This window comes from Rattus norvegicus, chromosome 15, assembly GCF_036323735.1.
Source record: "Rattus norvegicus strain BN/NHsdMcwi chromosome 15, GRCr8, whole genome shotgun sequence".
Taxonomy (NCBI): Eukaryota; Metazoa; Chordata; class Mammalia; order Rodentia; family Muridae; genus Rattus; species Rattus norvegicus.
In genome coordinates, this window is record NC_086033.1 from 33,972,925 (window position 1) to 33,997,505 (window position 24,581).

Here is a 24,581-nt window from a genome sequence, read left to right on the forward strand (position 1 = left end):
GGCTCACCCCAACATTTACTCCACCTATGGACTACTGCATGTGAAGGGACCTGCCCTACAGAACCATAGCCACAGCATCTCCATGACTCAGGACAACAACCCAATATCTGAGAGGAGTTCCCATAAGGCTCCAGTATAGATGATGCAGCAGAAGACAAAGGCCTCATTGCAGTGAACATTTGCAAGTAAAGATATGTGGACAAAGTCAGAATGGCTGAAATCAAAAACTTTGGCAGCAGCAGATACTGGCGAGGATGTGGAGAAAGAGGAACACTCCTCCATTGTTGGTGGGATTGCAGACTGGTACAACCATTCGGGAAATCAGTCTGGAGGTTCCTCAGAAAATTGGATATTGCACTACCTGAGGACCCAGCTATACCTCTCTTGGGCATATACCCAAAAGATGCTCCAAAATATAAAAAATACACATGCTCCACTATGTTCATAGCAGCCTTATTTCTAATAGCCAGAAGCTGGAAAGAACCCAGATGCCCTTCAACAGAGGAATGGATACAGAAAATGTGGTACATCTACACAATGGCATACTACTTCACTATCAAAACCAATGACTTTATCAAATTCATAGGCAAATGGATGGAACTGGAAAATATCATCCTGAGTGAGGTAACTCAATCACAGAAAAACACACATGGTATGCACTCATTGATAAGTGGATAGTAGCTCAAATGCTCGAATGCATAGAACACGTGAAACTCAAGAAGCATTGCCAAAATGCAAATGCTTCACTCCTTTAAAAGGGGAACAAGAATACCCTTGGAAGGGAATAGGGGGGCAAATTTTAGAACAGAGGCTGAAGGAACACCCATTCAGAGCCTGCCCCACATGTGGCCCATATATACAGCCACCAAACTAGATAAGATGGATGAAGCAAAGAAGTGCAGGCTAACAGGCACTGGATATAGATCTCTCCTGAGAGACACAGCCAGAATACGGCAAATACATAGGCGAATGACAGCAGCAAACCACTGAACTGAGAACGGGACCCCCGTTGAAGGAATTAGAGAGAGGACTGAAAGAGCTTGAAGGGGCTTGAGACCCTATATGAACAACAATGCCAACCAACCAGAGCTTCCAGGGACTGAGCCACTACCCAAAGACTATACATGGACTGACCCTGGGTTCCAAGTGCATAGGTAGCAATGAATAGCCTAGTAAGGGCACCAGTGGAAGGGGAAACCCTTGGTCCTGCCAAGACTGAAGTCCCAGTGAACAGGATTGTTGTGAAAGTAGAAAGTTTCTGCAAGGCAAAAAAAACCCTGTCAGTTGGACAAAAGGACCGCCTCCAGAATGGGAAAAGATTTTCACCAACTTCACGAATGGCTTTAGCAGGCCTGAGCATGGCAAACCCAAGTCCTAGCATGGCAACCATGGTGCCTACAGGTTCTGACTTTTACCCTCTCCCTTGCTAAAAACTGTTAGATTCCATTCTCAAAGCTAGCCCCCAAGATCCATTCCCTTATTTGAACAGTAACTCATTCCTCAGACTAAACATCAAGGTCCAACAATCAAAACTCATTATTTGACTAACACGTTGTGGTGGTTTGAATATGTTTGACTGAGGGAGTGGCATTATTTGGAACTGTGACCTTGTTCAAGTAGGTGTGTCACTGTGGGTATTGACTTTAAGACCCTGGTCCTAGCTCCCTGCAAGCCAGTCTTCTCTCTAGAGTCCTCCAGACGACGCTGTGGAATTCTCAGCTCCTTCTGCACCATGTCTGCATAGATTCTTCCATGTCCCCACTTTGATGACAATGGACTGAACTTCTGAACTTGTAAGCCAGTCCCAATTAAATGAGAGTTGCCTTTGTCATAGCGTGTGTTCACAGCAGTAAAACCTTAAGTAAGACTCATGTCCAACCATGACTTACCAGTGCACCATAGCACACATTCTCCTTTCCCTTTTAAACCCCGGTCCTGCAGAAACACCTGCTCTCTCTTGCCTCTCTTGTTTCTCTTGTTTTTCTTACCTCTCTTGCTTTTTCGCTTCTCTTGCTTCTTTGAACTTTCTGCTGCTGCTGCCTTTGCAGCCCCCCTTCTCCCATTTACTCCTTTGGGTAATAAATCTACCCTGTACTGAGAACTTGGTATCTGGGTATGTCCTGTCCTAATTTGGGGGAATGACCTCCCATACCAGCCACATCTGAGAGTAGGCTAATATCCTATGTAGTCAAAGGACTCAGGAAACTAGGTATCAACAAATCAAATAATCCAATGAAAGTAATGGAGAACAGATCTAAAGAGAGAAGTCCCAAAAGTGGAACCTCAGATAGCTGAGAAACACGTTTTAGAAACTGTTCAACATCCTTTGCCATCGGGGAAATGCAAACTAAAACTACCCAAGATTCCACCTTACACATGTCAGAATGACTAAGATCAATAGCACAAGAGACAGCTCATGTTGGCAAGGAGGTAGGATGGATGGTACCCTCGTCCATCGCTGGTGGGAGGGCAAACATGTGCAAACCACTATGCAAATAAATATGGTAGTTTCTCAGGAAAATTGGGACTCAATCTAACCCAAGGACCAGTTGGGTATATACTACAACTGGGCTTATACACAAATGGCGTTCCGCCCTACACAAAGAGATTTGCTCAACTATGTTCATAGTAGCTTTATTCATAATATCTGAAGAATCAAACAATGGAGGTGCCTCTCAACAGAAGAAGAGATGCAGAAAATGTGGTACATTTACACAACGGATAGTGCTCATCTTTAAAAGAAAACAACAACATGAAATTTGCCAGCAAATGGACGGAAGTACCAAACAAAAAAATCATCCTGAGTGAGGTAATCGAGGCCCCAAAAGACAAACGTGATGTATACTCACTTCTAAGCAGATATTAGCTGTTAAGTAGAGGATAATCATGCTGGGATGTACAGACACAGAGAGGCTAAGTGACAAGGAGCACTCTGGGGTTCCATCAATCTCCTTGGGAAGGGGAAATAGAATAGATTTGCAGATGGACTTGGGTGGGTGGGGATGTGAACAAGAGCAGTCAGGCTGAGAGAGGGCAGAATAAAGGGAGGGTATACTGTGAAGACTATTGGAATTGGAGTATTTGGGGGGTGATGTGGAAACCCAACGCACTAAAAACTCCCTAGCATCTATGAAGGTCATTCTAGCAAAGGCCCCTAGTAAAGGAGGATATGGAATCTCAACCAGGCATCTTCTGTAGCCAGGTCAGACTTCCAGTGGTGGGACTCGAACACCAACCCAACCACAAAACCTTTGACCTGTTTACAAAATGTGCTAGAGTAAAGATGGTACAGGAATTGTCCAGTGACCAAAAGGACTGGTCCAAAATGAGGCTCATATCATGAGAGGACGCCAATGCCTCACACTGCCTGGATGGTCAGGAGCCAGAGGTGAGAACGAGCAGAGAACTAGGTTAGAACCAAACACAACTGGCCACACAGAGAAGACAGTGGAGTGATTCCTGTTGATATTCTGCTGTACGCATAGTTGGATGCCTACCCCAGTTGTTATCCAAGAGGCTTTGTTCAGGAGCTGATGGGAGCAGTTGCAGAAACTCACAGCCAAACACTAGGCAGAGCTCAAGGGAAGCCCTTCTGAAAAGGATCAGGAAGCATTAGGCGTCAAGAACACTAGGAGAACATGGCCCACATAATCAATTAGGCAGAACTCAGAGGAACTCACAGAGACAAAAATGACAGTCATGGAGCCTCTATGTGTCTGAGCTAGGTCCTCTGCATATATGTTATGGTTTTGTATCTTTGTGTTTTGTGGTATTACTAACAGTGGGAGTGAACACGTCTCTGAACCTTTTACCTGCTCTTGGGTCTTTACCTCCCACTAGAAGTTGACTGAGCTCTGTGCTGGGCTGGGAAATGAGGCCCAGCTGAGCCTGGCTTCCTCAGAGATATGTCTCAGGCTTCTGGACTGCAGACAGTTCAGGTGGGGAGAGTCTCCTACCCTGCTAGAGAGGGGACTGGAGACAGGAACATGACTGGGTTGCACAGCCCATGGCCTTCTGAATTCCCAGAGTCAAATCTCCCTTCACCCCCATGCCTTGTTCCACTATCTGCCGTTGTTGGGCTGGAGGAAGGTGGCTCAGAGATGTAGGACTTTCCTAGGCCCAGAAGGTTCCTGTCTGGAGGGCTAAGTGTGAATGAGTGACTGAGCATGGGGCACCTCAGTAGAGCTGTAGCCTCCTGAGGCTTCTGAGTGAGAAAGCCAACCTTGGAGACTGGAGAATTAGACGTGTGTATGGTTGGATAGCATGGCATACACCTTTAATCCTAGCACTGGGGAAGCAGAGAGGGGCAGATCTCTGTGAGTTAAAAGCCAGGCTGGTTTTCATAGTAAATTTCAGAACATCCGGAGCTATACAGTGAGACCCTACTCAAAAATAGAATCAAAGAAACAACACCCTACCTTCCACCATGAATGGGTGATAAATATGTGGGAATTGTGTAGCCTGAAGTACCAGTAAGAGGATGAGTTGGGGAAGGAGGGGGAAGCAAAGCCAAGAAGTGACAGGGGAGGTCCTCCTGGGCCAGAGAGGTGTGGAAACAATCAAGTGGCTCAAACAGCAAAGTACTTAAATTACATGCACACTGGGGGTTATTTATTACGGATTTTCAGCCTTTGACGCACACTCATCGTGGTTCTTGCCTGAGGTCAGAAAGGCTGGTTGGGCACAGGTGTTAACCTGTTAGAGGAGCTTCATGTTTCTGCTTATCCATGGCAGGAAGTACACAACCTTGGTGAAGACTCCTGAAGAGATTGTCCCATTTTTCCCATAGGATACAACTCCATAAGCTCTGTTTTCACACACAAGGGGTCCCCCAGAGTCACCCTGTGGACAGAGAAAGGACGAAGTGAGGCTGCCTCCCTCTGTCTCTGTTTCCCCCTCCTCCTCTGGCAATGCTAACTCTTAGATCAGGGCCAGGACAGGTTCCAGCTTCCCTCATTACCAGAGCTCCAGGGAGGCCCAAGGTTTCCTTCCAGCCCAGTCCTAGGCTTTCCCTGAAGTCCTCGGGGATACTCTGAGATAATGTATGGGGTGCATCGGTTGACAGAGGCTTCCCCAACTACACCAACAGAAGAGACAAATCCTGCACATTGGTACTGTCCCTTCTCTGAGCTGAGACTTGAGGTTGTGGCCATTCTCATACCTTGGCCTCTCCCAGGTCCCTCTCACCCTGCATTTTTGTCTGTGAAATGCTTAAACCCCACCTTGTACGCAGCCTGTATTTTCTTTGGGTCTCCAGCACAAATCTCCGTGGTCTCAGAGTAGTGATGGAAGAGTTTTTTGCATTCCTTGTCCTCCTGGATGATCAGTTTAGCCTCTTGTAGGCGGGAAGTTCTTTTAGTGACATCGACGGACATTTGGCCCCAGCCAGCAACACGACACACATCCCCTGGCTTCACCATGTCATTGGGCCTGGGCAAATTGAGAGGCCTCACAGCTCTAGTCTTCTTGGCCTTACTCTCCAACTGGTAGGAAAGGTGGAAGGGAGACCAGTTCAGTTAAGATCCTGCTCGCCTGAGACTCTTTTAAAGTCAGAGTGGAAGAGAGGGAAGAAGCAGGTTCACAGTGGGAGAAGGGATAGCCCTGCACCAAGCAGAGCACAGGCACAAGGTGGGATGAGTGAGGGGTGGTCAGAGGAATATGGGTGGGATGGTGGCAGGTCTCACCTTTAATAGCATGATGTCATTAATGTGGTCCTCACGATTATAGGCCGGGTGAGGAATAGCCCTTTTCACAGGGATGATCTGCTGAGTCTTCTCCTGCACATGGAGATTGTGGGCCCCTAGTATGACTTTCATTGATCTGTGAAGAGAGCGGAGTGGAGAAGAGAGATGTGGAGTCAGAGAGGATACAGCCCAGGAGCTGGGAAAGGCAGGGTAGGCAGGGTGGGTGCTCTAGCTAAGGGGAATTGAGGACATAGGAGGACCTCAGAGTCAGACCTTCAGCTTTCTGATTCTCAAGGGTATAGAACTCCTGGGGCTCACTTTTGCATCTAGGCAATATGTCAAATTTTGCATTGTGTGTTTTTTTTTATTATTAACTTGAGTATTTCTTATATACATTTCGAGTGTTATTCCCTTTCCCGGTTTCCGGGGAAACATCCCCCTAATCCCTCCCCCTCCCCTTCTTCTTTATGGGTATTCCCCTCCCCACCCTCCCCCCATTGCTGCCCTCCCCCCAACAATCTAGTTCACTGGGGGTTCAGTCTTAGCAGGACCCAGGGCTTCCCCTTCCACTGGTGCTCTTACTAGGATATTCATTGCTACCTATGAGGTCAGAGTCCAGGGTCAGTCCATGTATAGTCTTTAGGTAGTGGCTTAGTCCCTGGAAGCTCTGGTTGCTTGGCATTGTTGTACACATGGGGTCTCGAGCCCCTTCAAGCTCTTCCAGTTCTTTCTCTGATTCTCTGAGAATAGGGGGTCCTATTCTCAGTTCAGTGGTTTGCTGCTGGCATTCGACTCTGTATTTGCTGTATTCTGGCTGTGTCTCTCAGGAGAGATCTACATCCGGCTCCTGTCGGCCTGCACTTCTTTGTGCATTGTGTTTTAATGTGAACTTTCAGCCACATTCACTGCTCTAGTTTGGCCAGTGCAGTTGATTAACTCCAGTGTGCTGCTGGTTCTGACCTTTTGCCCTTGGACCTAAATGGGAGTCTCATGAGACTCCCATTGTCACAGTCCTTCCTTCCGGAGAGCTCACATGGGAACATTCACAATAGAGGACAGAAGGTACTTTGGGGTTCTCAGAAAACATGGGCTGGCTGCTTCTCCTCACCTTCCAGTGCAGTGAGCAGCCGTCAGCACAAAGTAGTCTTGAACCAGGAAGCCTCCGCAGACACTTCTATTCCCATCAACTTTCACAAATTTCACATGTGCCATGTAAGGGCGGGAGTGGGGCTTGACCTCATGGCCCCCGATAATCTCCTCTGAAAGTTAAAAAAGGCTAGATTATGGGGTTTCTGGGGGAAGCAGATAGGGTCAGCAGAGGGGATCAAGGAAGGGAGTGATTGAGGGTCAGATCTGTGGTCCCCTAAGCCTGTTGCAGCAAGGATTCCTTGCACATGGAATAATGTTTGCTGTCTTTTAAGCCTCAGAACCATGCTCTGAGAAGGGGTGGGGCTTGTCTCCCAGCCCTGCTTTACAAATACATGGAGGGGTAAACTCTATCTTCATCATGTTATAGACCAAGGGGATCCTGGGGGGGATTGCCATTGGTCTCTCTTTGAGAGTGAGGCATCCTAACCCCTATAATGTTGATTGGCGTCACCTTTTACCCCCTAACGACCTGCACCAGTTCCAAGCAGCAGAAGAAAGGCCAGGAAAGTCAGGACTGGTGGCATCCTCCCAGGAAGGCTGCTCAGACTGGAGGAGGGCAGAGTAGACACAGCCTTTGGAAGGGGAAGAAGGAGGTGTGGGCTCAGGGGCCTCAGAGGCATTTTAAACTTGTGCACCTCTGCTTCTGATTGATGTCACCTTACTTAAGGAACTATTCTGGTTTGGATAAAATGACACTGTAACTACTTGACCCTTCAGTGACCTAAGGTCAGACAAACTACAAGAACTTAGAGGGTTGGAGGCTGTGGTTGAGGAGTTCTGAGACCCCAGGAAGTCCACAGTGACTGCACTGAGACACAAGTGTGTCCTTTCCTAAGGCTTACATCCTTTTGCACCCTGGTAAGATCTCTTTTGCTTTCTTTGTTTTTCAACCTTTCTTTTCTTCTTATTTTCATTTCTAATTTTAAAAATGAAATTGACAATCATTTTATCCTTTATAGCACTACAAAGACACTCCCAAAGTTACCCAGTATTTAGTGAGAATTGATACTACATCATATTTTACTAGTCAATATTGAGGTATATCATCTCAGTAACCTTTGGGATGAGTGATCGATCATACTGTGGAACAATCTGAATAGTCTGATGAATTAACTTATTCTGACTCTCTTGAAACTGCCAGGAAGTCACAGTGAAATCTCAAGAGCAAGTGTTTTTCCCATATCCACTGATTATATGTTACTGTCATACAGTCAAGTGTACTAACAATTCACAAATGACAGGTATGGTTTACCTGTTTACTAGGTATTGCTATTTATCTCTGGGGCAAGAGCTTGAGGACTGGATTTAATGGTCAGTAAGATCAGATCAGCATTGGCTTACCATCCAGTGGTATTTGTACAACACTGCCTAGCATTTCCTATAGACAAACAAGGACTGTGATTAGGTCTTGAATGACTATTTAATGGGCTACACCCAGGAGTGGGAGAGACAGGGATGCAGCTCTCGAAATGTCTGATCTGACTGGAGGGAGCTGAGAGCCTGTGCTTAGAGCACTAGATGGTGAGAGCTGTGTGAGATCACTCTGGGAGGTGAGACAGCCTGGCCTTGTCCTGTGTGTGTGTGTGTGTGTGTGTGTGTGTGTGTGTGTGTGTGTGTGTGTGTGTAACCCCATGTGTGTGCACATCCAGAAAACTGCAGAGCTACCAGGATCCTGCTTTCCCAACACTGCTTCCTAGATTTCAGATACTTTTGCATCTTCTCCTGTCATACTTAGGGACTAAGGGAGGCCTTCATTTCTTAGTTGTGAACTAAAGTCCTAAAACTAGTTGGATCAAAGTCAACCCTATTGTCCAAAGGCACATTGAAGGGATATATGTTTTGGGCTACACATTACTTACACAAGCTCTAATGAATGTTGATCATTCCCCCTGAAAATCTACTGTGCATAAATGACACAATATGTGCACACACAGATAAATTACAAAAGACTTACAGAATTAATGATCTTAATTATATGGTTGTCCATTTGGAGCAATCTTTTAAAACCATGAAACAAGGTCCATGATTGTGACATGTAATAAATGAATTGAACAAATGTAAGTAATAACATTTATTTTTTCTAATTTTCTCTTGAATGTGAAGGAGGACAACGTGACTGCATAGATATGAGACCTGGCTTTTGTGAAATGGAAGTTTCACTCCCTGGCTTGAAGGACATAGCTCTGACCCAGTGAATTCCCAAGGCGCTGCTGAGAGATTTTGATTCTGATCTTACCGTTACTGTGCTTAACACTTTAAATTGAAATAAATATTAAAACATAATTTTATCATCCCCCATCATTCCACCAGCTCTTTCAGTGTCTCTCTGTCTGCTTCAGAGTCATGGCCTCTTAGTCTTTAATTATTATTCTCTCTCACACACACATTCTAGAGGATAAAATTACAGAGTCCTTTAACCACTCTGGAAATCAGTCTGGAGAGTCTTCAAAAAATTACGCACAGTCCTACCTAGGACTCAGCTATACCTGTCCTGTGCATATAACCAAAAGACGGTCCAACATATAACAAGGACACATGCTCCACTATGTTCATAGCAGCCTTATTTATAATAGCCAGAAGCTGGAAAGAACCCAGATGTCCTTCAACAGAGGAATGGATACAGAAAATGTGGTACATCTACACAATGGAGTACTATTCAGTTATTAAAAACAATGACTTCATGAAATTTGCAGGCAAATGAATGGAACCAGAAAATATCATCCTAAAGTGAGGTAACCCAGTCACAAAAGAACACACATAATATGTACTCACTGATAAGTAGATATTAGGCAAAAAGCTTGGATTACCCAAGATACAACCCACAGACAACATGAAGCTCAAGAAGAAGAAAGACCAAAGAGTGGGTGCCTCAGTCCTACTTAGAAGGGAGAACAAAATAATCACAGGAGATAGAGGGATGGATTTGGAGAGGGAGGAGACCGGGAGATGTACAGAGGGGCAGGAAATTGAACAGAGGTGTGTAACAGTGGGGTTAGCCACCAGAAAGTCCCAGATGCCAGGAAAGCAAGAGTCTCACAGGACCCTATGGGGATGACTTTAGCTGAAATACCCAACAAAGGGGAGAGAGAACCTGTGGAGAACATATCCAGAGGTTGGGCCTCACCCCTGGTTCACCCACCCATCTCAAAAATATTAACCCAGAATTGTTCCTGTTTAAAGGAAATACAGGGACAAAGAGTGGAGCAGAGACTGAAGGAAAGGACATCCAGAGACTGCCCCACCTGGGGATCCATCCCATCAGCAGACACCAAACCCAGACACTATTGCTGATGCCAAGAAGTGCTTGTTGACAGGAGCCTGGTATAGCTGTCCCCTGAGAGTTTCTGCCAGAGCCTGACAAATACAGATGTGGATGCTTGTAGTCAACCATTGAACTGAGCATGGAGACCCCATGAAGGAGTTGGGGGAAGGACTGAAGGAGCTGAAGGGGTTTGCAACCCCATAGGAAGAACAACATCAACCAACCAGACACCCCAGAGCTCCCAGTGACTAAACCACCAACCAAAGACTACACATGAAGGGATCCGTGGCTCCAGCTGCATATGTTGCAGAGGATGGCATTGTCTGGCAGCAGTGGGAGGGGAGGCCCTTGGTTCTGTGAAGGCTTGATGCCCCAGTATTAGGGAATGCTAGGACAGTGAGGTGGATAAGGTAGGTAAGTGAGGGAGCACCCTCATATAAGTATGGGGGAGGGAGTATGAAATAGGGGACTTGCAGAGGGGAAACTGGAAAGGAAGATAATGCTTGAAATGTAAATAAATAAAATAACCAATAAAAATATTTCTTGAACGCATACTTCTTTCTGGACTGACTACATGGGATTGGAGAACTGCTAAGTGCAACTTTGGGGAAGACTAATTCTCCCTCTCTCAGCAGTTTATAATTGTGTGTTGCTCTTCATCTAGTGATGGCTCCTCACTACTTTCCCATCCACTTGATGGTCAATTTGTGTTTTCATTGTTCAAGTCTTGTTTGAGCAGCATACTGTTGAGATTTCTTGGGTGTAGTTTGCCTCTCAAATCTAGAAGACATATAGCTAAAAGATTGTTAACTTTTGATTATGTGTCTTTATTTGGGTATGCACACATGAGTACAAATGCCCTTGGAGGCCAGAGGAGCTGACATTACAAGTGGTGATGAGCTAGTCAACATGGCTGCTCAGAGCTGAACCTGTTTTCTTGACAAGAGCGGTGTGTGCTGTTAATACTTCTGAGACATCTCTGTAAGCAGGTGTGCTTAGTTCTTGAAATTACTTTATCATAAATGTAGGTATTGTGAAAAAGCAGTGGTGTAAATACAGTGTTATTGTGATGTGGAAGCATTTGTCTCTGAGAAGGACACATAAAAGTCCAGAAAAGGTTGTAAAGGGACATGAGCAAAATATTTTTTAGTTTAAACAAAAGATTCCAGTTCTATGCATTTCTTTTCTATGCGTTTGAAAATCACAGGAGAAGTGGACTTTGATTGTACCAAAATAGTGACAATATTTCTGGAGGTCTCAGAATCTTTTTTCAAATTCTCATGTCAAATGCGAAAGCAAGGCTACATCACTCTTCACAAAACTGTACTGATCTGGGTTGAAATGCAGCCAGTCATTTGCCTTAGTTTGGGACCCTGGTAATGCCAGCCTCACCTGGAACACTCAGGGTTTGAAACATGGCACTGACAGTTGGTTTCTTCTTAAAGATAAAATGAGCAGTTAAATCCCCTAAAAGATTTAACTGGCAAATTTGATTTCATTTCACATTCTGGCAGACATTTTATTTAAGTCACGCTAACTAACTTGATAATGTTACTCTAGTGTCCTCAGCTTGATCACCTTACTTCTGAAAGGAGAATGATGTCACCAGAGTCAGCATGAACACTCTTTAGGAATTCCTGGTTTGGGAGATGATTTAATCCTGTGACCCTTATGAAACTCAGTCCTGATGATGATTTATGTGATGCTACCAATGTTTAATGCTCTTTCACTAACTTTCCTTTGTAAACTTAGTTTTTAATCTTTGAGAATACCACAAATGTATTCAATGCATTTTGGTCATTCTTATCCACGATTGTGCCCTCTCCTCCACCACCAATTTCCAATGAGTCCTTTTTCTCTGTGTGTTAAATTTTCTTGATGCCTTCTGCAAAGTCCAGCATTTAGCATACGTTCAGTGTAGATATTGCATAGGTCACTGCTAATTCTATTAGGCTCTCTGTTTTTGTGCTTCATTTTGCTATGGTTTTGTTTTTGAGACAGGTTTTCTCTGTGTAACCCTGGCTGTCCTGGAACAAGCGCTGTAGGACAGGCAGGTCTAGGACTCAGAGATCCAGCTGCCTCTGCTCCCCAGTGCTGGGATTAAAGGCATGAGTCACCACCAATAGTTTCTCTCCCTTCTCTCTCTCTCTCTCTCTCTCTCTCTCTCTCTCTCTCTCTCTCTCTCGGTCCCTTATTATCTATGATGGGATAGAATCCATTCTGTGATTAAAAATAATTATATATAAGGAACTGTATTTACTCTGCTATGAAAGTAGAGAACATTAGAGAGCAAGGCTTGAGAATGTCAACATCTCAGCTGCTGATACAGTGCAGAGTGACATAATGAAACGTCCCATCAAGTTCTACACCCTCAGTACAGAATGTATGTCATGTGCTTATCTACCACCAAGTTGGGAAAAGAAAGACTCCATGACAGAATTAGAACAAAAATGACAATGAATGCACCAGTAAAGATGGTGGTGTGCGTGAGGCATGGTTGAGGTATGTGTGCTCCTAATAATCAATACAGAATGCCTACTTGGCTTCCAATTATCATTACATACTCATATTCTGCAAAGGTAGGACTAAACGTCATTGATAATCTCTAGTTTATGAGTCAGCAGGAGCACATGCAAATCTGATGGTGTCAGTTCAACTGTCTGCAGGTGGAAGATAAAACTCTGGGAGCCTCACCTGCCATCAGTCTGGACTCAGGCATGTGTGCCAATAGCAAGAGCATCATACACTCACTTAGCAGGATATTGGAAGATGTTGTCATCTACAAAGTTTATGCTCAATGGTCACACAATATAGTTACACAAAAATCTCAAGTTTTTAGTGAGGTTATGATTTTCTGTTGATCTGTATTTACCATCATTCTGGGCCACACGCAGCCCTCAGGCCAACAGTTGGAAACTCTGAACTTCTATAAAATTTGAGTGGCTTCTGTTATTTACCTCTTTTTAAAATATTTTAAATTAGAAATAATTTTTCATACAATATATTCTGATTATTGTTTTTCCTCCAAATCTCCTACCAGATCCACCCACCTCCCCACTATTAAGAAAATCTTGTAAATAAATAAAACACATACCAAAATTAAGGAGACCCCAAATCTGTAGTGCGCAATGCATATGGTACAGTAGAATCAGCACTCAGAATAGAAGCTGTGAAACGTCCCATCAAGTTCTACACCCTCAGTACAGAATGTATGTCATGTGCTTATCTACCACCAAGTTGGGAAAAAAAATACTCCATGACAGAATTAGAACAAAAATGACAATGAATGCACCAGTCAAGCTGGCCTGAGGAGGTCAGAAGAGAGACAGAACCAAACTTAATATACAGAATTAATGCAAGGCATAGCAAAATCTCCATGACATATTTCATAGGCTTAGAAAAATAACAGAATTCACATGGAACTACAGAAGACCATAAATACCAAGTCAGGCTCAAGGAATAAGAACATTGCTGGAAATGTGAATATACCCAGTGACCTCAGTACCCCGTATCATAAAAGTATTTGCACCCCTGTATTAAAGGATGCTTTATTCACTACAGCAACTAATTGGAATCAAACTAGTAATTCATCAACTTAATAGTGGATAATAAATACACAGGTGTGTGTGCGTGTATGTCCGTGCGTGTGTGTGTGTGTGTGTGTGTGTGTGTGTGAGAGAGAGAGAGAGAGAGAGAGAGAGAGAGAGAGAGAGAGAGAGAGAGAGGGAGAGAGACTATTACTCACCTCTAAAGAAAAAATAAAGTTAAAACACTTGAAGGTAAATGAATGAACTTAGGATGCATAATATTAAGATTCATTAATTTTGTGTATATGGGTGTTTTGTTTGCATGTATGTCTGCATATGAGAAGAAGGCATCAGATCCCACAAGTTTACAGTTATATATAGTTGTGAGTTGCCATGTGGGTATGGAAAATTGAAACTAGGAATTCTGGAAGAGCAGCCAGTGCTCTTAATGTCTGAGCTATCTTTGGACTCATCATAAGGGATGTATCATATATTTAATGAATTCATTTAATATTTCTTAACTGAAGTGTGCGCTCTCCCAGTCTCCTGAAGAAATATTGACCCTGGCTGCCTAGTGTTGGGGAAATGGATAGTGATTGCACTAGCGCAAGCTGTGAGAAGTTGCCCGAGTTACTTCTGCTGATTAATGCCAGAACAACTCAAACCAGAAGCCTGGGGACTCAAGGCAGCCGACCACTTGAATGCAATCCTCGAGGCTCATTGTCATTATATCAGCTCCTTTGATAAGTGGGTTAGAAGATTACAGGTCAGCAGAGAGGCCTGCCACATAGACTATCATGTTCAAGGTTTATATAAAACACAATATTCTTTTTCTTCAGAAAATTCTCTGAGGTATGGGCACACTGTTTACCCTAACTATTCCCTAGAAATTGAGGAAGGCTACAGAGTCTACTATATTTGTTCTGACATTGGTTGACATTCCAAATTTCCTTTTTGAGAAATATCAATATCAGATGTTCTCATACCGTGTGATGAATTCATTATATCCTTACATAACCTCAGTTCAAACTTCAACCATAATTACAAACTCAAAATATTCCCTAATATCCAAGGAGCATTATGGAAATATGGAGAAAACCTTTGTACACTGTTGGTAGAAATTTAAATTAGTACTGTCATTGTGGGAAACTGAATAAAAGGCTTCTGATAAAACAAATAATTATATAATCTAGTTATCCTACTACTGCGTAATTGGTAGAAGAGTTTGGCATCTGTATGTTGTAGAGCATCTGTGCTATCATAGATACTGTGACATCATTGCCAAGAGCTAAGTGATTAACCCATGTATTCATGAAGAGGAGACAGAGACAATGTGGCATATATGTAAGATATAGCACTATCAAGACATTACACACACACACACACACACACACACACACACACACACACACACACCTTCTTGCCTCTTTCTTACAAGGGCTGGATTACAGTGTGAGCCCCCAAGCCTGACAGCTTGGATTTTTTTAGCAATGAGAATCTGACACAAGGAGAATTATATTTTATACAAAGGCATACATTCTTCCTACAGTCTCACGCCAAGAGCTACCTAACATGGAGAGACATCTTGCACACTATGGACACAGCAGTCACGGCAAATTTCTAAATAGTAAAGTTCGAGGCTGAGGAGATCCTGGATGCCTTGCTGCATATCTTTCTTTGTTTGTGAATCTCCCCAACCAGTTTAGTCTTGATTGGTGTCATTTCCTCAATTTTTACCTACAAGCCCTATGGAGGTGGATTTTCTAACATTCTTCCATAGAAGATATTGGAATAGTGTGCTGCTCAGATTAGAATACCTGGGGACTTACAGAAAGAAGTGTAAATATAAATTAAAACCAGACTGCAAAGCTGGTGGAGTGAGCAGTGTAGGATCTTGTCAGCCTGTGCCTCTTTCTTCTGTAGGTTGGAGGGTGGACTTAATAAATGATGCTAATATTTTTTGTGCTGGTGGATTCATCATGTTGAAGGCTTGTCAGTAAAGCTGCCTTCATTCTCTGTCACATTCTTTCTAAGTGTGATCCAGACTTCAGAAGGTGAAAAATGCTGGGAGAAGCTAGTGCCTACTAACATTCTGAGAATACTTCCCTTACCCAGACCTTGTTGAGAACCTAGCCACTGTCAGCTTTCACAAATCTGGGTTTGGTGCTTGAGGTTCAGAAACCTCCTGGATTCAGTGCCAGGACAATTCCAGAACAATTTGCAGAATGTCAGCAAAGGTGCCATGGGACAGCACCTCTGCCATGGGGGTGTTCACTCACCTGCTCCAGCTTCAAGAGGCAGAAGTATGGTCATGAGAATGAGAACTGGTAGCATCTTCCCAGGAAGTCTGCTCAGTTGAAGGAGGACAGAGCAGACACAGCCCTTGGAAGGGGAAGAAGGAGGTGTGGGCTCAGGGACCTCTCTGCCATTTTAAACCTGTGCACCTCTGCTTCTGATTGACGTCACATTATTTAAGGAATTTTTCTTAAAATGACACCGTCACCACACTGACCACCTGTGGTAAGCTAAACTTGGATAAAGATCAAGAAAATAGAGGATGTGGGGGCTGTGGTTGAGGAGGCCCGAGAGCCCAGGAAGTCCGCAGTGACTGCACAGAAACACAAGTGTGTCCTTTTCTAAGGCTTAGATACCTTTTGCATATGACAAGATCTCTTTTTGTTTCTTTGGGTTTTTTTCTTTACTTTTCTTTTTTCCCTTTTCCCTCCCATCCTTCTTTTTTCTTATTGAAAGAATAATACTGACAACCAATTTATCCTAACAACAGTTATAGCACACTACAAACACACTCACAAAGTTACACAGTACTGAGAGGTGACACTGCACCACATCTGCTGAGCAGTATTACAGTGCATTATGGGACGACTGATCATTCCATGGAATGATCTATTTAAATATTCTGATGAATTAATCCATTATCTGACTCTCCTGAAACTGCTAGGAAGTCACAGTGAAATCTCAAAAGCAAGTGTTTGCTTCATATCCAATGATAATGTTTTACTTTCATACATAGTTGAGTGTAATAACAAGTCACAAATGACATGTATAGTATACTATACATGTATTGTCATTTATCCCCGAGCCAAGAGCTTCAGGACTGAATTCAATGGTCAGAAAGATCAGATCAGCATTGGCTTCCCTGCTGGTGACTCCAATGGTATTTTGTACAACGCTGCCTAGCATTTCCTATAGACAAACAAGGACCGAGATTAGGTCTTGAATGACTATTTAATGGGCTACACCCAGGAGTGGGAGAGACAGGGATGCAGCTCTCGAAATGTCTGATCTGACTGGAGGGAGCTGAGAGCCTGAGCTTAGAGCACTAGATGGTGAGAGCTGTGTGAGATCACTCTGGGAGGTGAGACAGGCTGGCCTTGTCCTGTGTGTGTGTGTGTGTGTGTGTGTGTGTGTGTGTGTAACCCCATGTGTGTGCACATCCAGAAAACTGCAGAGCTACCAGGATCCTGCTTTCCCAACACTGCTTCCTAGATTTCAGATACTTTTGCATCTTCTCCTGTCATACTTAGGGACTAAGGGAGGCCTTCATTTCTTAGTTGTGAACTAAAGTCCTAAAACTAGTTGGATCAAAGTCAACCCTATTGTCCAAAGGCACATTGAAGGGATATATGTTTTGGGCTACACATTACTTACACAAGCTCTAATGAATGTTGATCATTCCCCCTGAAAATCTACTGTGCATAAATGACACAATATGTGCACACACAGATAAATTACAAAAGACTTACAGAATTAATGATCTTAATTATATGGTTGTCCATTTGGAGCAATCTTTTAAAACCATGAAACAAGGTCCATGATTGTGACATGTAATAAATGAATTGAACAAATGTAAGTAATAACATTTATTTTTTCTAATTTTCTCTTGAATGTGAAGGAGGACAACGTGACTGCATAGATATGAGACCTGGCTTTTGTGAAATGGAAGTTTCACTCCCTGGCTTGAAGGACATAGCTCTGACCCAGTGAATTCCCAAGGCGCTGCTGAGAGATTTTGATTCTGATCTTACCGTTACTGTGCTTAACACTTTAAATTGAAATAAATATTAAAACATAATTTTATCATCCCCCATCATTCCACCAGCTCTTTCAGTGTCTCTCTGTCTGCTTCAGAGTCATGGCCTCTTAGTCTTTAATTATTATTCTCTCTCACACACACATTCTAGAGGATAAAATTACAGAGTCCTTTAACCACTCTGGAAATCAGTCTGGAGAGTCTTCAAAAAATTACGCACAGTCCTACCTAGGACTCAGCTATACCTGTCCTGTGCATATAACCAAAAGACGGTCCAACATATAACAAGGACACATGCTCCACTATGTTCATAGCAGCCTTATTTATAATAGCCAGAAGCTGGAAAGAACCCAGATGTCCTTCAACAGAGGAATGGATACAGAAAATGTGGTACATCTACACAATGGAGTACTATTCAGTTATTAAAAACAATGACTTCATGAAATTTGCAGGCAAATGAATGGAACCAGAAAATATCATCCTAAAGTGAGGTAACCCAGTCACAAAAGAACACACATAATATGTACTCACTGATAAGTAGATATTAGGCAAAAAGCTTGGATTACCCAAGATACAACCCACAGACAACATGAAGCTCAAGAAGAAGAAAGACCAAAGAGTGGGTGCCTCAGTCCTACTTAGAAGGGAGAACAAAATAATCACAGGAGATAGAGGGATGGATTTGGAGAGGGAGGAGACCGGGAGATGTACAGAGGGGCAGGAAATTGAACAGAGGTGTGTAACAGTGGGGTTAGCCACCAGAAAGTCCCAGATGCCAGGAAAGCAAGAGTCTCACAGGACCCTATGGGGATGACTTTAGCTGAAATACCCAACAAAGGGGAGAGAGAACCTGTGGAGAACATATCCAGAGGTTGGGCCTCACCCCTGGTTCACCCACCCATCTCAAAAATATTAACCCAGAATTGTTCCTGTTTAAAGGAAATACAGGGACAAAGAGTGGAGCAGAGACTGAAGGAAAGGACATCCAGAGACTGCCCCACCTGGGGATCCATCCCATCAGCAGACACCAAACCCAGACACTATTGCTGATGCCAAGAAGTGCTTGTTGACAGGAGCCTGGTATAGCTGTCCCCTGAGAGTTTCTGCCAGAGCCTGACAAATACAGATGTGGATGCTTGTAGTCAACCATTGAACTGAGCATGGAGACCCCATGAAGGAGTTGGGGGAAGGACTGAAGGAGCTGAAGGGGTTTGCAACCCCATAGGAAGAACAACATCAACCAACCAGACACCCCAGAGCTCCCAGTGACTAAACCACCAACCAAAGACTACACATGAAGGGATCCGTGGCTCCAGCTGCATATGTTGCAGAGGATGGCATTGTCTGGCAGCAGTGGGAGGGGAGGCCCTTGGTTCTGTGAAGGCTTGATGCCCCAGTATTAGGGAATGCTAGGACAGTGAGGTGGATAAGGTAGGTGAGTGAGGGAGCACCCTCATATAAGTATGGGGGAGGGAGTATGAAATAGGGGACTTGCAGAGGGGAAACTGGAAAGGAAGATAATGCTTGAAATGTAAATAAATAAAATAACCAATAAAAATATTTCTTGAACGCATACTTCTTTCTGGACTGACTACATGGGATTGGAGAACTGCTAAGTGCAACTTTGGGGAAGACTAATTCTCCCTCTCTCAGCAGTTTATAATTGTGTGTTGCTCTTCATCTAGTGATGGCTCCTCACTACTTTCCCATCCACTTGATGGTCAATTTGTGTTTTCATTGTTCAAGTCTTGTTTGAGCAGCATACTGTTGAGATTTCTTGGGTGTAGTTTGCCTCTCAAATCTAGAAGACATATAGCTAAAAGATTGTTAACTTTTGATTATGTGTCTTTATTTGGGTATGCACACATGAGTACAAATGCCCTTGGAGGCCAGAGGAGCTGACATTACAAGTGGTGATGAGCTAGTCAACATGGCTGCTCAGAGCTGAACCTGTTTTCTTGACAAGAGCGGTGTGTGCTGTTAATACTTCTGAGACATCTCTGTAAGCAGGTGTGCTTAGTTCTTGAAATTACTTTATCATAAATGTAGGTATTGTGAAAAAGCAGTGGTGTAAATACAGTGTTATTGTGATGTGGAAGCATTTGTCTCTGAGAAGGACACATAAAAGTCCAGAAAAGGTTGTAAAGGGACATGAGCAAAATATTTTTAGTTTAAACAAAAGATTCCAGTTCTATGCATTTCTTTTCTATGCGTTTGAAAATCACAGGAGAAGTGGACTTTGATTGTACCAAAATAGTGACAATATTTCTGGAGGTCTCAGAATCTTTTTTCAAATTCTCATGTCAAATGCGAAAGCAAGGCTACATCACTCTTCACAAAACTGTACTGATCTGGGTTGAAATGCAGCCAGTCATTTGCCTTAGTTTGGGACCCTGGTAATGCCAGCCTCACCTGGAACACTCAGGGTTTGAAACATGGCACTGACAGTTGGTTTCTTCTTAAAGATAAAATGAGCAGTTAAATCCCCTAAAAGATTTAACTGGCAAATTTGATTTCATTTCACATTCTGGCAGACATTTTATTTAAGTCACGCTAACTAACTTGATAATGTTACTCTAGTGTCCTCAGCTTGATCACCTTACTTCTGAAAGGAGAATGATGTCACCAGAGTCAGCATGAACACTCTTTAGGAATTCCTGGTTTGGGAGATGATTTAATCCTGTGACCCTTATGAAACTCAGTCCTGATGATGATTTATGTGATGCTACCAATGTTTAATGCTCTTTCACTAACTTTCCTTTGTAAACTTAGTTTTTAATCTTTGAGAATACCACAAATGTATTCAATGCATTTTGGTCATTCTTATCCACGATTGTGCCCTCTCCTCCACCACCAATTTCCAATGAGTCCTTTTTCTCTGTGTGTTAAATTTTCTTGATGCCTTCTGCAAAGTCCAGCATTTAGCATACGTTCAGTGTAGATATTGCATAGGTCACTGCTAATTCTATTAGGCTCTCTGTTTTTGTGCTTCATTTTGCTATGGTTTTGTTTTTGAGACAGGTTTTCTCTGTGTAACCCTGGCTGTCCTGGAACAAGCGCTGTAGGACAGGCAGGTCTAGGACTCAGAGATCCAGCTGCCTCTGCTCCCCAGTGCTGGGATTAAAGGCATGAGTCACCACCAATAGTTTCTCTCCCTTCTCTCTCTCTCTCTCTCTCTCTCTCTCTCTCTCTCTCTCTCTCTCTCTCTCTCTCGGTCCCTTATTATCTATGATGGGATAGAATCCATTCTGTGATTAAAAATAATTATATATAAGGAACTGTATTTACTCTGCTATGAAAGTAGAGAACATTAGAGAGCAAGGCTTGAGAATGTCAACATCTCAGCTGCTGATACAGTGCAGAGTGACATAATGAAACGTCCCATCAAGTTCTACACCCTCAGTACAGAATGTATGTCATGTGCTTATCTACCACCAAGTTGGGAAAAGAAAGACTCCATGACAGAATTAGAACAAAAATGACAATGAATGCACCAGTAAAGATGGTGGTGTGCGTGAGGCATGGTTGAGGTATGTGTGCTCCTAATAATCAATACAGAATGCCTACTTGGCTTCCAATTATCATTACATACTCATATTCTGCAAAGGTAGGACTAAACGTCATTGATAATCTCTAGTTTATGAGTCAGCAGGAGCACATGCAAATCTGATGGTGTCAGTTCAACTGTCTGCAGGTGGAAGATAAAACTCTGGGAGCCTCACCTGCCATCAGTCTGGACTCAGGCATGTGTGCCAATAGCAAGAGCATCATACACTCACTTAGCAGGATATTGGAAGATGTTGTCATCTACAAAGTTTATGCTCAATGGTCACACAATATAGTTACACAAAAATCTCAAGTTTTTAGTGAGGTTATGATTTTCTGTTGATCAGTATTTACCATCATTCTGGGCCACACGCAGCCCTCAGACCAACAGTTGGAAACTCTGAACTTCTATAAAATTTGAGTGGCTTCTGTTATTTACCTCTTTTTAAAATATTTTAAATTAGAAATAATTTTTCATACAATATATTCTGATTATTGTTTTTCCTCCAAATCTCCTACCAGATCCACCCACCTCCCCACTATTAAGAAAATCTTGTAAATAAATAAAACACATACCAAAATTAAGGAGACCCCAAATCTGTAGTGCGCAATGCATATGGTACAGTAGAATCAGCACTCAGAATAGAAGCTGTGAAACGTCCCATCAAGTTCTACACCCTCAGTACAGAATGTATGTCATGTGCTTATCTACCACCAAGTTGGGAAAAAAAAAGACTCCATGACAGAATTAGAACAAAAATGACAATGAATGCAACAGTCAAGCTGGCCTGAGGAGGTCAGAAGAGAGACAGAACCAAACTTAATATACAGAATTAAAGCAAGGCATAGCAAAATCTCCATGACATATTTCATAGGCTTAGAAAAATAACAGAATTCACATGGAACTACAGAAGACCATAAATACCAAGTCAGGCTCAAGGAATAAGAACATTGCTGGAAATGTGAATATACCCAGTGACCTCAGTACCCCGTATCATAAAAGTATTTGCACCCCTGTATTAAAGGATGCTTTATTCACTACAGCAACTAATTGGAATCAAACTAGTAATTCATCAACTTAATAGTGGATAATAAATACACAGGTGTGTGTGCGTGTATGTCCGTGCGTGTGTGTGTGTGTGTGTGTGTGTGTGTGAGAGAGAGAGAGAGAGAGAGAGAGAGAGAGAGAGAGAGACTATTACTCACCTCTAAAGAAAAAATAAAGTTAAAACACTTGAAGGTAAATGAATGGACTTAGGATGCATAATATTAAGATTCATTAATTTTGTGTATATGGGTGTTTTGTTTGCATGTATGTCTGCATATGAGAAGAAGGCATCAGATCCCACAAGTTTACAGTTATATATAGTTGTGAGTTGCCATGTGGGTATGGAAAATTGAAACTAGGTATTCTGGAAGAGCAGCCAGTGCTCTTAATGTCTGAGCTATCTTTGGACTCATCATAAGGGATGTATCATATATTTAATGAATTCATTTAATATTTCTTAACTGAAGTGTGCGCTCTCCCAGTCTCCTGAAGAAATATTGACCCTGGCTGCCTAGTGTTGGGGAAATGGATAGTGATTGCACTAGCGCAAGCTGTGAGAAGTTGCCTGAGTTACTTCTGCTGATTAATGCCAGAACAACTCAAACCAGAAGCCTGGGGACTCAAGGCAGCCGACCACTTGAATGCAATCCTCGAGGCTCATTGTCATTATATCAGCTCCTTTGATAAGTGGGTTAGAAGATTACAGGTCAGCAGAGAGGCCTGCCACATAGACTATCATGTTCAAGGTTTATATAAAACACAATATTCTTTTTCTTCAGAAAATTCTCTGAGGTATGGGCACACTGTTTACCCTAACTATTCCCTAGAAATTGAGGAAGGCTACAGGGTCTACTATATTTGTTCTGACATTGGTTGGCATTCCAAATTTCCTTTTTGAGAAATATCAATATCAGATGTTCTCATACCGTGTGATGAATTAATTATATCCTTACATAACCTCAGTTCAAACTTCAACCATAATTACAAACTCAAAATATTCCCTAATATCCAAGGAGCATTATGGAGATATGGAGAAAACCTTTGTACACTGTTGGTAGAAATTTAAATTAGTACTGTCATTGTGGGAAACTGAATAAAAGGCTTCTGATAAAACAAATAATTATATAATCTAGTTATCCTACTACTGCATAATTGGTAGAAGAGTTTGGCATCTGTATGTTGTAGAGCATCTGTGCTATCATAGATACTGTGACAGCATTGCGAAGAGCTAAGTGATTAACCCATGTATTCATGAAGAGGAGACAGAGACAATGTGGCATATATGTAAGATATAGCACTATCAAGACATTACACACACACACACACACACACACACACACACACACACACACACACACCTTCTTGCCTCTTTCTTACAAGGGCTGGATTACAGTGTGAGCCCCCAAGCCTGACAGCTTGGATTTTTTTAGCAATGAGAATCTGACACAAGGAGAATTGTATTTTATACAAAGGCATACATTCTTCCTACAGTCTCACGCCAAGAGCTACCTAACATGGAGAGACATCTTGCACACTATGGACACAGCAGTCATGGCAAATTTCTAAATAGTAAAGTTCGAGGCTGAGGAGATCCTGGATGCCTTGCTGCATATCTTTCTTTGTTTGTGAATCTCCCCAACCAGTTTAGTCTTGATTGGTGTCATTTCCTCAATTTTTACCTACAAGCCCTATGGAGGTGGATTTTCTAACATTCTTCCATAGAAGATATTGGAATAGTGTGCTGCTCAGATTAGAATACCTGGGGACTTACAGAAAGAAGTGTAAATATAAATTAAAACCAGACTGCAAAGCTGGTGGAGTGAGCAGTGCAGGATCTTGTCAGCCTGTTCCTCTTTCTTCTGTAGGTTGGAGGGTGGACTTAATAAATGATGCTAATATTTTTTGTGCTGGTGGATTCATCATGTTGAAGGCTTGTCAGTAAAGCTGCCTTCATTCTCTGTCACATTCTTTCTAAGTGTGATCCAGACTTCAGAAGGTGAAAAACGCTGGGAGAAGCTAGTGCCTACAAACATTCTGAGAATACTTCCCTTACCCAGACCTTGTTGAGAACCTAGCCACTGTCAGCTTTCACAAATCTGGGTTTGGTGCTTGAGGTTCAGAAACCTCCTGGATTCAGTGCCAGGACAATTCCAGAACAATTTGCAGAATGTCAGCAAAGGTGCCATGGGACAGCACCTCTGCCATGGGGGTGTTCACTCACCTGCTCCAGCTTCAAGAGGCAGAAGTATGGTCATGAGAATGAGAACTGGTAGCATCTTCCCAGGAAGTCTGCTCAGTTGAAGGAGGGCAGAGC

At 42.8% G+C, this 24,581-nt stretch overlaps 1 protein-coding gene across 2 annotated transcripts; it reads right to left on the minus strand.

The window, feature by feature from the left end:
• Positions 1-2,618: 2,618 nt before the first annotated feature.
• Positions 2,619-24,581, minus strand: Gzmf (granzyme F). Of its 2 annotated transcripts, none has more exons than XM_063274035.1 (5): positions 24,489-24,581; positions 6,793-6,943; positions 5,685-5,820; positions 5,223-5,483; positions 2,619-4,842 (listed from the first exon to the last, which is right to left on the minus strand). In XM_063274035.1, the coding sequence occupies exons 1-5, from the start codon at positions 24,541-24,543 to the stop codon at positions 4,699-4,701; spliced, it is 747 nt and encodes a 248-aa protein (XP_063130105.1). In that variant the 5' UTR covers positions 24,544-24,581; the 3' UTR covers positions 2,619-4,698. The 2 variants fall into 2 exon arrangements, with proteins under 2 accessions (XP_063130105.1, NP_703196.2); NM_153466.3 differs by lacking the exon at positions 24,489-24,581 and adding an exon at positions 15,902-15,963 and having other exon boundaries at positions 4,581-4,842.

Coding starts and splice junctions, on each gene's coding strand:
- Gzmf (XM_063274035.1), bottom strand. CDS start 24,543: ATGCTACCAGTTCTCATTCTCATGACCATACTTCTGCCTCTTGAAGCT. Junction 6,944..24,488: donor GCCTCTTGAAGCTGGAGCAG/GTGAGTGAACAC, acceptor TTTAACTTTCAG/AGGAGATTATCGGGGGCCAT. Junction 5,821..6,792: donor GCTGCTCACTGCACTGGAAG/GTGAGGAGAAGC, acceptor CTCTCTTCACAG/ATCAATGAAAGTCATACTAG.